Genomic DNA, 12,574 nt, shown 5'->3' on the forward strand with positions numbered 1-12,574 from the left:
GTGTGTGTGTGTGTGTGTGTGTGTGTGGGTGGGTGGGTGGGTGGGTGGGTGTGTGTGTGGGGGGGCAGACTAAGGAGGAGGAGCTGAACTGATGCCAGAGGTGATCTCAAAGACAAAACAGAGAAAATCAACCCAAAAGGGTTAAAAAAAAAAAAAGAAAAAAACACAAACAAAAAAATAGCAAACACAGAAATTGACATGGAGCGACTTCAGCTGTATGTTAATAAACTTTAAGAGTCAACCCAACTCAAGATGGCTGCCACAGCCAAATTACAATAGAAAGCTCAAAAAGGGCTATAACTCAGTACCACTGCAGAGGCGTTGTTTGCAAGGTGTTCCAGAAAACAGGAGCGGAGTAGGAGAAGGCCCTTTTGCCTAGTTCAGTCCGCACTGAGGGGACACTGCAGGTAATAATGTCCTGGGAGCGCACGCTGTAGCTGCACTCACGCAGAGACATGTAGGAGGAGATGTGTTTCCTAGCATTCAGAGGTAGACAGGATCTGTTTCTGAAAAAGAAACCCAGTTTAACTTTCAGTTTTCTTACCAAGTTTTCAACAACAAAATATTTCTAAGAAAAACAAATTTTCAACAGAAATAAATTCTGTTGATGGGCTCAATCACTGAGTTTGTTTTGCTTTCAGTTTGTCGCTTCCGAAGTGAAATTCTGCGTCGGCGTAGTTGAGAAGAGACAAGGTCAAATGTAAACACTGGACCAAACAGTCCTGTCAGATAAGAATTAAATCGGTTCTGATGACCCAACAGAACCGATGCACTCATGCTGATGTGTAGCATTATTCGTGCTGCGTGTGACGTCACGTCTGCTGTTCACTCTGACTCTGACAGGTTTAAATTATAATCTGAACAATCAGAAACATCAGATCTGAGCTTTGAGAGTGGCATACAATGTCAGGATCAGTGGTTTTCTGTTTTCATTTATTTTTCATGGCGTTAGTTTCATGTTCAGTTTGTTCCTCGTGTTTAACTTCTTGAGTGTTTGTATAGTCAGTCAGTTCTAGCTCCGCCCACCCTCACCTGTTCCCAGTCTCATGTAGCCCAGGTGTCTCCTCTTCCTCATCAGGCTGGTCTTTACATCCTGTCGTTGTTGGCCTTCATGCCATGTTTTGGCTCTCCGTGGTTTTTTCCACGTCACCTGGAGTTCAGTTCATTTCTGTGCTGCTACATCAGCTTTTTGAATTTTAATTAAATAAAGTTTTTTGTTTTATTTTGAGGTTCTTCTGCATTCCTGGGTTCAAATCCTACAAGACTGGGATGTAAAAGGCGGTGGGTGATATGCATTTTGTCCTGGATTTAGGCCTTAATGTAGATTGTGCCGTTTGTTCTTCTCATTTGGTTAAAATAAACCTTCATTTCTGGCTCTGATCCAGTTTTGTGTTGCTCTTGTAAACTCCAAACATTTTTTTTTCTTCCTGACAGTATGTCTTAGTTTCAGCTAAAAAAAGAACATTTATATCTAAACTGGTAATGATTTGCAACAACAATCCAGTTAGTTCAGACCTGTGACGCTCTGTTCCCTGGAAGGATTCAGCCCACCTTCTGTTTCACAATAAATGTCCTCCTGCAGCTCAAAGGGCATCGATCCTCAAACTGCCAGCTTGGCAAGAAGTGTCAAGTTTTAACAGCAGGAAAAAAAATAGAGACAAGAAAACTTCACATTTCACTCAGAACAGCAACTACAACAAAACATAAACGGTTAAAGGCCAAATGTTTAAAGCTAAGATCTTCTTGTTGGAGACATTTTGGTCAAACCTTGTGGGATCTTTTGAGTATTTTAGAAGTCAGAGTGTGGTGGGGATGACTCTCAGCTACTACCACACCAAGTTTTAGCTCCAAATCTTTGAAATTGACTGAGCTACTTATTTTACTTTGCACAAGTTTGTTGTTAAGGGCGGCACGGTGACACTGTTGGTAGAGCTGCTCCTCTCAGCGAGAAGGTTGCAGGTTCACCTCCTGGTTTTTCTGGGTGGAGTTTACATGTTTTCCATGCATGTGTGGGTTTTCTCTGGGTACTCCGGTTTTCTCCCACATACCAAAAACATGCATGTTAGTCTGATTGGTAACTCTAAATTGTCCCTAGGTGTGAGTGAGAGAGTGAATGGTTGTTTATCTTGTCCAGTGATGGACTGGAGACCTGTCCAGGTGTCCCTCACTACTGGAGACCAACACCGGCTCCCTGTGGCCCAGAAAGAAGTGGGTAAAGAAAATGGAGACCTCTAACGCTGAGTGAAACATTAAAAGTGACCCTTTCATCTCGTCTTTGTAAACGTGCACACTTTGACTAAGCAAAGACAAACAAAACATGATTTTTTTTTATTGTTGGGGTCTTTGTCAAGAACAGAATTTATGGAAGACCATGTCCCCCTCACTAACTGTTTTTGTTTCATTTCAACATTTCATGTCTCAAAATGTTTGGCTCATTCAGGACATTCCCTGCTGTGACTTTTTGTGTTAAAATTGTTACTTTTTGAAATATTTGCCTTTGTCGGCCATGTTTTCCTCATTGAAAATGAATGGAGCTTCACATCCTTCAAAGCCTTCAGCTGTTTGAAACGTTGTAATGCTCAATGCAGCTGTTGTTGTCTTCAGCTTGTTCTGGTTCAGCTTTTTTCCAACACATTTCTGCTATTCAGCTTTCTTTAGCTCCTTTAGCTTCTTTGTACTCTTATTTCCTGCTAATTTCAACTACTTTTAAGCATTTTTCTGCTAATTTTAGCTGTTTTTTCTGCTTTTTTTCCTGTGCTAATTTCCTCCTTTTTTGCCTCTTTCTAACAAATTAATTTTTATGCTCATTTCATCTGCTTTTCAGCTGATATCAGCTTTTATGTGCTCTTTTATTTTGGTTCAGTCATGGAAAAAAGAAGATTCCCATCCCAAACAGACTAAGGTGTAGTTCATCACGTTTATTTGCAAAGCTTTGAAGAGCAGTCCAGCATTCACAGAACATTAAATTACAAGATTACACTGTTATCAGTGCTCTCATCCGTGTGAAACCTTGACCTGCTCTAATTTCCTGAACCAGACAAGTTAGTTTTATAGAATAACCTTCAGCCCAGCCCTCAGCTCCTCCCTCCATGTCCGAGTTGTCATCAAAAGGTCCACTCTAGACAAGAAGGAGTGGATCTGAGTCAAGAACTCTGCTTGAAGACACGTCACCATATCATATCAACTCTATCTTATCAATATATCAATCAAACCTTGAGGATATCAAAAAACAACCAGTTCTTTCTGTTCCTCACTAATGTCACAGTAAGAGTGATTACATGGGACCGTTAATATCACACATCACAAACATGAGCAGGAGTAATTAATCACTCTTCAGAAAAAATATCCTTCAGTGATAAGCATTCATGTTACATTTTCACAGGAAATGACATTTCTCTAGTTTGATATTTTCTGAAGCAGGAAGCCACCAACATGATGTGAACATTTAAACTCAGATGACTGACCTTCTTGTGTGTTTGTGTTTGTTTCCTGTCCAGGTGCGTATGGCGTGGTGCTGAAATGCAGACACAAGGTAAGACGTGGCGTTCTAACGGTTCTGTTAACATTTTGTGCTGTGATACATTTCCACAAACTTTGCTTATTATTCAAGTTGTTCAGCTCACAAAATTTGCATATGTACATACTGTATGTAGTGGCTGCCATCTTGGATTTTGATGTGGCAAACCAGTTTTCGAAAGGAACCTTTGCTACACCTAGATGTAGCCGCACACCAAAATGAAAGTCGGTACCTCACTTATTTTTCAAGTTATTATGCTCCACCTCCTTCAAGGTGGAGGTGGGAGTGCATCAAGGATCAGATCTGAGACCCTTTTTGTTTGCTTTGGTGATGGTCCAACGAACAGATGAGGTCAGGCAGGAATATCCATGGACTATGATGTTTGTAGATGACATTGTGATCTGTGGTGAGAACAGGGAACAGGTGGAGGAGAACTTGGAAAGGTGGAGGTATGCACTTGAAAGAAGAGGAATTAAAGTCAGCTGTAGTAAGACAGAGTACGTGTGAATGAGTGGGAGGCCAGTGGAACAGTGAGGCTACAAGGAGCAGAGGTCACAAAGGTGCAGGTCTTCAAGTACATGGGGTCCACTGTCCAGAAAGATGGGGAGTGTGGTAAAGAGGTGAAGAAGAGAGTCCAGGCAGGATGGAGTGGATGGAGAAAAGTTTCAGGAGTGATTTGCAACAAAAGGTATCAGCAAATGTCAAAGGAAAAGTTTACAAGACAGTGGTGAGACCAACTATGTTGTATGGGCTGGAGACAGAGACATGGACAATAAAATAAGAGAGAGAACTGGAAGTAGCAGAAATGAAGACACTGAGGTTCTCCTAAGTGACAAGGATGGAGAAGATTAGGAATGAGATCATCAGAGGTACAGCACAGGTTGAACAACTGGGAGATAAAGTTAGAGAGGTCAGACTGAGATGGTTTGTACATGTCCAGAGGAGGGACAGTGGGTATATTGGTAGAAGGATGTTAGAAATGCAGCTGCCAGGAAAAAGACAAAAAGGAAGTCCAAAGATGTGATATATATGGATGCAGTTAGAGAGGACATGGAGGTAGTTGGAGTGAGGACAGAGTGAGATGGAGGAGGATGACTCGCTGTGGAAACCCCTGAAGAGGGAAAAGCTGAAAGAAGAAGAAGAAGATTATGCTCACAACATGCATGAACGGACAGATGGATGGTATTTCCTTTTTTTTTCTTTATTTTGCGCCGGGAACAAAAACTTGGCTAAACATAGCATTTAGTCTAAGGAACTTTCAAGGATTACTTCATGAAAGTGTTTGTTGCACACGTGGAATGAGTAACATATAACACAACTGAGGAAAGAATGAGAACTGAAAGGTCTTATGGACCCGGGCTGATGGACGGAGTGGGGACACCTGGGCAAAATGACAACTGGGGACAGGTGAGAGTGGGTGGAGCAGGAACTGAAAAAGCAAACAACAGAGGAACAGAACACTGAAAAACATAAATAACAACCAAAAGGGGAAACTAAACCAACATTGAACAAAAAGACTATCAAAAAACAGACACACATCCTGACAGTTTTCATTATGTCTGTCCAGCTGTTCATGAGACATTTCAACAAGCGTACAATTTTATCAAGATCTGAAGCAATACCCATATGTCATTCTTGTTTATTACATCACCATGGTAACTCAAAATGCCACTAGAAATGACCACAAACCTCTTGCCGCTCATTTTGATGTACAGTATACATTGTATGGGTGTACCACGTACTGTATGGCTTCCTGTGCTTTTCAATGGTTGGCTCCAGCTGGAGGGAGAATACACTTGATATAAACAGGATATTGAATAAATACGCAAATAGCTTTCCATACTTTGTGGATAGATACTTTTACTCAACACCAAAAAACTTCAGAAACCTTATGTTCTTGTAGGGTTTAACCAACAGCTTTTAAAGTTAAGTCAAGTTCAAGGAAAAGCCATCTTTTTGTTTCTCTGACTGACAATTAACATTTTTCCCACAGATATGACAATGTCAGAGTTTCAGCTTTTTGCACATGAAGCTTTCGTCTCAGACCAGTAAAAGCTTTGCAGCAAGAGAGCAGTTATTTTTACTTTTCCCAGCTGGAAGCAGGGCAGCAGAGGGAGAGGGTGCATTTGACAGACAGGAAGTGATGCGCCGGGAGCCTGTTGGTAAATGGGTCACCCCGTTAGAAGCCTGCAGCAGACCTGCGTGGGAATAATAGGATTTCAAATATTCCAAACTCGCTGGGCTTAAACCCAAACAGAAACCTCTAACTGTGCCGCCGAGAAATTAATTTAAAGTGTTGGTTGTGTAATTTAAATATTCTTTACGCAGTTTGTGTTTGACAGAACATTTAATTAGGCGAGTGAATGCGTGCCAGGATTTGTTCTGCCACTTTGTGCAAGTGTTGTATTAGCATATGTGGGCGTTTGTATGGAGGCTCATGTGTTAGCTTGAATACGTGTTTTGGGAGTGACAATATCTCAACCTACACCAGTCTCCTGGTGCTGGTACCGAGTCACCCTGTGCTACCTGAGAGCTCCCAGGACCTGCTGATTAATCATCTTTGATCATTTGTCTAAAATCTCTTTCAAACTTAATTATTAACTAGAAGGGGGCCAAGATGGGGTAGAGGCAGGGCATCCGACCTGGGACCCGAAAGCCCGATCCCCAGCCATGCCCACATGTCGGGGTGTCTCTGAGCAAGACACCCAATCCCTAATTGCTCCCCGGGCACCCACATAGCTGCCCACTGCTCCACCTGTGTGTATCCCAGGTGCGATGGGTCAAATGCAGAGAACTAATTTCTCCATTGAATGGGAACATACAATGATGACAACATGCACTTAAGATGATCAGAAATTTGCTCTAAGTTTCTTTAAAAGAAATGTCTTCTTAGATTAAAAAAAAAAAAAAAAAAAAACCTTCTGAGTCCTTTGAGAATAAAAGTTAGATTTTTTAGAGCTCAGAAAGGTAGAACCCAGAAATGGAGACTGACACGAGAAGCTCAAATAAAATAACCACTTTTTATTTAACACAGACAAAAGTCTGATGTGGCAGAATAACAAAGGTTAGTGAAACAGAGGAGACACGGAGGAGAACCAGACATGCCAGACTACCAGACACTGACACACTGGTTTCACCAGTTTTTTTATGAGGAAATGACGACGAGATCACTCACCTAAAATCTGACGAGGATCGTGTTCCATCAGACCGCCTGAACCCATCAAACTCTGCCAGGGCGACTGTCTCAACCAGACAGTCCTGATGCTCGAGGGCCACCATCCTGCATGTTTTAGATGTTTCCCTGCTCTTCTCAACTCATCAATCGTTCGTTTGTTTAAATTGTGTGTGTCAAAGCAGAAAATCTTGCTAAAACATGCAGGACAGTGGCACTGAAGAACCAGACATCGCCAGTTTCAAACAAACAAGAACAAGAACCATCTCGCTGTTATCTCGTAGTAGGCACTGTCCCTCTCTCTTGCTGTTCACATTGATCTTCCTGTTGCTACTTCCTGTGTCCTACATGCTCTGTGTCATTGGCGGTCAGCGACACATGTTTTCTCATTTGGGTCAATGATCAGTACTCGGACACTGACTGCATCCAGATCCAGCTCCAGAGACTCAAACATGCCTGGCTGACTGGGACTGAGGCCAGGTCCAGTTTGTTCTCCTCACACACCAACAGGTTTTGGGTAATTGTTTATAAAACCTGGGGGGGAAAAAAATCCCCAGCTTAATGAGACTCGATAATTAACTAATTGGAAATCTTTTTGGCCTTTATTCAGCCATTGTATGATATGAGATTTTTAGCATATGTTAATAAAATGAGTTATTTTTAGGTCTGTTAAATTAAAAGGTGGCTTGACAAAGAAAATATTAAGATATCATAGATAAAACAATTCAAATACAACCTTTACCAGCTTTTTACAGTAGAGATTCAAGTGCAGATATTATTTGCAGACATTGAAGCAGATGATTTTATATTAAACATCCCTGTAAAACACCTGGTTTGTGTGATGAAGAGCACAGACGGTGACATGCAGCTCCTTCCAGCGCCTGAGCCGTCTGTCGTCTGACCTTCTGTGGACCCAAGGACAAACCAGAGCTGAGGGGCTGTGATGTAACTCCCTCTCTGGTCCATTGTCTTCAGCCGCTGAAGCCTGAGGGGATTATAGAAATATATGTTACTGAAAATATGGCTTTCCAATCAATGTAGCATCCATTTAAGGAATGCATGTCACTCATCCTACCTGTATAACCAAGTTTTAAACAAAGATATGGAACGATCTGTTGAATTTTATGAGCTAGGGATGAATCAGCACATCATTTTAAAACCACACCAAGCAAGCCTGTGTCTCAGAAAGTAATCATGTATGGTGTTAGCTCCAGAACTAATATTTGTATAGTGTTAGGTCTAGAGCTAAAATATCAGACATCACAAGTTGATCACATTTGATCATTTTGACCCATATATTGTGCATAAGAACTAACACAAAATATAACTTTATTGTCATTGTGTTATAAATGTTTAGCCTTGACTCCTTGTGTTTTAGTCTTCACTAAACCTATGTAAGTCATCGCCCCAGAATGCATTGTGCCGGTACAATTACCAAGGTCAAGGTTTTCTTTATTGTCATTCACGTCTCGTGATACATGTGGTGGAACAAAATTATGTACACAGGGTCCCAGTTGCATCCAACAAAGTATAAATTGTAAAAGAAAAAACAGTAATAAGATCTAAGATATGAACTAAGAAATATGCTAAACTAAGAATACACTAAACACTTATAGTGCAAAAACAATATGCAATAATTATAGCAACGTCCTTAGGTGAAACATGTAGTTATGTAATTTTTAATTAGGACTTTTTGCGAGTCACAAACAACTTTTAATATATTATATGATACAGTATTATCGTTTCATTTCCAATTTATTGAGTTTTTAACAATTTAATTATTTTATTGTATTTGCTTTTCCCCTTTTACTTTCCAACTGCTAACTCCGTATCTTGACTTTGTACCTTTAAGACGCATCTTGTGCCTTAGTTTACTCACTAAAGTTTGTTTTTTGGTTCCACTTGGTCTCTCACGGCTTCGTTTCTTCATAGGAAACCAACGAGCTGGTGGCCATTAAGAAGTTCAAAGACAGTGAAGGTGTGTGAAGGAACAGTTTTTTTTTAATGACGGAGTGAGAGACGGTGCTGAAAATGTTTTTATGCATCTTTAATCTCCACCCAGAAAATGAGGAGGTTAAAGAAACGACCCTTCGGGAGCTGAAGATGCTCCGGACATTGAAGCAGGACAACATCGTGGAACTGAAGGAGGCTTTCCGCAGGAGGGGGAAGCTCTACCTGGTCTTTGAATACGTAGAGAGGGTAACAGTGTTGTTGTGTTTAATTCACCCAGTCTGAGCTCTGTGCACACAATCCTACTTCTGTATGCTGCTGTGACTGGTCTGCTTTAAAGCTGTAGGATGTTGACTGCTCAGTTAAACAGGAAAAAGTGTCACCATGGCAACACAAAAACTGTGCTGGTGGTGAGTAATGGTATTCCCCACTGTGTTGCCAGGGTGGCCAACCAAGTACTTAAACTGACTGAACTTCAGCTACTGAAGGATGGATGGATGAATTAATGGATAGATAGATGGATGAATGGATAAATAAATGGATGGATGGATGATGGATGAATGGATGGATGGGTAGATGGATGAATGGATGAATAAATGGATGGATAGATTAATTAATGGATGGATGGATGGATGGATGGATGGTAGATGGATGAATGGATGAATAAATAGATGGATGGATTAATTAATGGATGAATGGATGGATGGACATGGATGATGGATGGATGGATGATGGGTGGATCGTTGGTTGGACAGTTGGATGAATAGACAGATGGATGAATAGACAGATATATGGATGGATGGATGGATGAATGGATGATGAATAGACAGATGGATGGATTGTTGGATGAACAGTTGGTTGGATGGATGGATGGATGGATGGATTGTTGGATGAATAGATGGATGATGGATGGATTGTTGGATGGACAGTTGAATGAATAGATGGCTGGATGGAGGGATGGATGAATAGACAGGTAGATGGATGGACAGATGAATAGACAGATGGATGGATGAATAGACAGATGGGTGGATGGATGGCTTGTTGGATGGAAAGTTGATGAATAGACAGATAGATGGATCGTTGGATGGACAGTTGGATGAATAGATGAATGACTGGACAGATGGATGGATGAATAGACTTGGATTGATGGATGAATGGACGGATTGTTGGATGGACAGTTGGATGAATAGACAGATAGATGGATGGACAGATGTCCTGCTGTCCCCCCTCAGCTCTCCTGAAGGTTAAATCTTATCATGGTTTTCCAGAACATGCTCGAGCTGTTGGAGGAGTTTCCGACCGGCGCTCCACCAGATAAAGTCCGCAGCTACATCTTCCAGCTGATCAAAGCCATCAACTGGTGCCACACCAACGAAATTGTCCACAGAGGTGAGCGTTTGACCTGTTTGTTCATCAGCACTTCTAAATCTAGACAGAGTTGTTGCTGCAAAAATAGAGTTAGTTGATTCGGTACAAAACAGTGAATTTGAAACTTGTTTTTTTAGGATTCTCCAGCGTTTAAACCATTTTCATCAAAGTTGTCACCAAAGTAGCTGTGGGTTGTTTCACTCAGCTAGAAACTTTGAACAAAAACAAATGAAATCTGGTACCACTGACGCTCCTTGATCACAACCAGTTTACACCAACCAGAAATCTTCCTGACATTCCAACTCTGGATTTATTATCAGACAAACAAACTCTGACTACAAGAACTCAGACTTGTTTGTGTTGCAGATCTGGAGAAGTTATTTAGCCCAGTAAAATCCAAATACATGATCTAAAATTTTGACATTAATCTAAGGAGCTGTTCAGACCTGTCGTTTGTAATCTGATTGCTGTGAGTGTGTTCAAATCTGGCCGGTTAACTTGTTCCTTAAAATGTTTATGATTGGCTGCTATTTTTATCTGTGTGTGGACAGATGTTTCTGTGAAATCTTCATCCTCTTGCCTATGTGTAGGCGGGTCACAGAGGCAACAGGTCAAGGACCTAAACCCTGACCACTCTCCTGCTCCTCCTGGGGCACCTCGAGTTGTTCCCAGACCAGAATACACATAATCCCTGGGTCTGCCCTGGGGTCTCTTCCCACTGGAAAACCTCTAAAGGGAGGCATTCTAACTAGATGAACCTCCTCAGCTGACCTCTTTCAATGTGGAGGAGCAGCAATTCCGAGCTCCCCTCGGATGACGGAGCTCCTCACCCTGTTTCCTCCGCCCCTCTGCCCTACAAAACAGCTGAAAGAACCAGGATCTGGTTCTTTCAGTCCTGATCAAACCTCATGATTACAGGTGAGGGTTGAAAGATAGACAGACCAGTAAATCTAGAGCTTTGCATTTCAACTCAACTCTTTCTTCACCACCACCAACCGAACCAGCACCCTCATTACTGAGGATGAGGCCCCAGTTTGTCGACCATCTCCCACTTTGTCAGGAAAAAGACAGCTAGATACCTGAACTCCTCCACCTGAGGCAAAGAGGACTTGACCCAGAGGGGTCATTTTAACCGGTTCTGGTCTAGAACCATGACCTTAGATATGAGGCAAAGACTCCCGGCCAACCTAGATTCAGACATCTGAACTACGTTATTATTTTGACAGTAACATCATTCCAAAACTTTAATTACCTAACTCTGAGTCAGAGCCAAGTCTGAAGATTTTAACCCATCAGCCTTCACCCTGTGCTGGTCTCATTACGTTAATATAATGCAACATGTTGCTGCTCAGACTGTTGTCCTCTGATTGACAGCTGTTCCAAAAACCAAAGAGAAATTCACCCATGTTCTGTCCTGTAATCCATGACTACGATAATAAAATTAGAACAAATTATCAATACTTTATGCTGAAATAAACAAAACAAGATTTATCTTGAGAATGATCCCATGGATTATGTGACATAATTTTATTTTTAATCTTTTCCATGAAACGTCTAAATTAGTTCAATGTGAGGTCCTACAGCATGGTTCTGGATGGATTACCACCCCACCTCTAAAGGTGGTGGTCTGATCCATCTCTAAGGGGACAACTGTAGAGGAACACCTCACCTTGACAAACATCATTCCTGTGTTTTGTCTTTGAAACTGTTAAAATAAGATTTAATTCTAAAGATGCCATATTTTGAATGTTTATACGTGAGAAATGTGTATTTTAAGTATTAAACTTAAAACATGCAATGTCAAATTGAACAAACAAAGACTCTTTCTTTGTTATCTTCATGGGAACCAGTCTGAGAACTCCTTTTACATAAGGGAAGAGTTCAAACCTAGCAAGTTTGCATGTTTAGAAACCCCAAGGTTAGATTGAACAAAGCCTCTTTAAAAACGATCTCTCAGTTTCAAACAAAGGCTTTGAGTTATTGAGTTTATAATGTCAGGTGAGGTTAATACAATAACAGGTTTTTTTTATTACATTAGTGTCAACTTAGGAAGTTTGTGAGCAGAATATTAGTAAAATTATGTCTGTTCATTCCCAAGGGAATAGAGGAATCTTATTTTAATAGTTTCAAAGAGAAAACACAGGAATGATGTTTGTCAAGGTGAGATGAACTCTTTCTGAGGTGAGGTGTTCCTACACACTTTCAGTTCCCAGTGAGGCCATTCAGACCTGTACTCAGTGCCACTGGATCCACTCAGTGTTGGTTCAAATCAGAGTCAAGCGACAGGTGTAAACAGCCTCTAAATGTGCTTACATCCATTTTGAAGAATTATTTTCATTGTAGAAAATCTTTGTTAGGTTCTTCAGACAAAAACAAACAGATATAAGTGGATTTTTTTTCTAAACATGTTTGAATAAAGAAGGACAGTGATACAAAACTTTCTCTGTTCCAGATATTAAGCCAGAAAACCTTCTCATCAGTTCTTCAGATGTTCTCAAACTCTGTGACTTTGGTGAGTTTTCAGATTATTTCCTGTTAACAAAAGAAGAAAAAAAAAAAATAATACA

The 12,574-nt window shown here is 40.9% G+C and overlaps 1 protein-coding gene across 1 annotated transcript in view; it reads left to right on the plus strand.

The window, feature by feature from the left end:
- Positions 1–12,574, plus strand: part of cdkl5 (cyclin-dependent kinase-like 5) — a 37,980-nt gene that overhangs the window by 1,098 nt on the left and 24,308 nt on the right. Inside the window, exons 2-6 of the mRNA XM_037690245.1 lie at positions 3,498–3,532; positions 8,622–8,667; positions 8,752–8,888; positions 9,908–10,028; positions 12,460–12,519. Coding sequence (XP_037546173.1) covers positions 3,498–3,532; positions 8,622–8,667; positions 8,752–8,888; positions 9,908–10,028; positions 12,460–12,519 — 399 coding nt within the window. The remainder of the gene's footprint in view (positions 1–3,497; positions 3,533–8,621; positions 8,668–8,751; positions 8,889–9,907; positions 10,029–12,459; positions 12,520–12,574) is intronic.

The sequence above is a fragment of the Nematolebias whitei genome, chromosome 2 (genome assembly GCF_014905685.2).
Source record: "Nematolebias whitei isolate Nwh7 chromosome 2, NemWhi1, whole genome shotgun sequence".
NCBI lineage: Eukaryota > Metazoa > Chordata > Actinopteri > Cyprinodontiformes > Rivulidae > Nematolebias > Nematolebias whitei.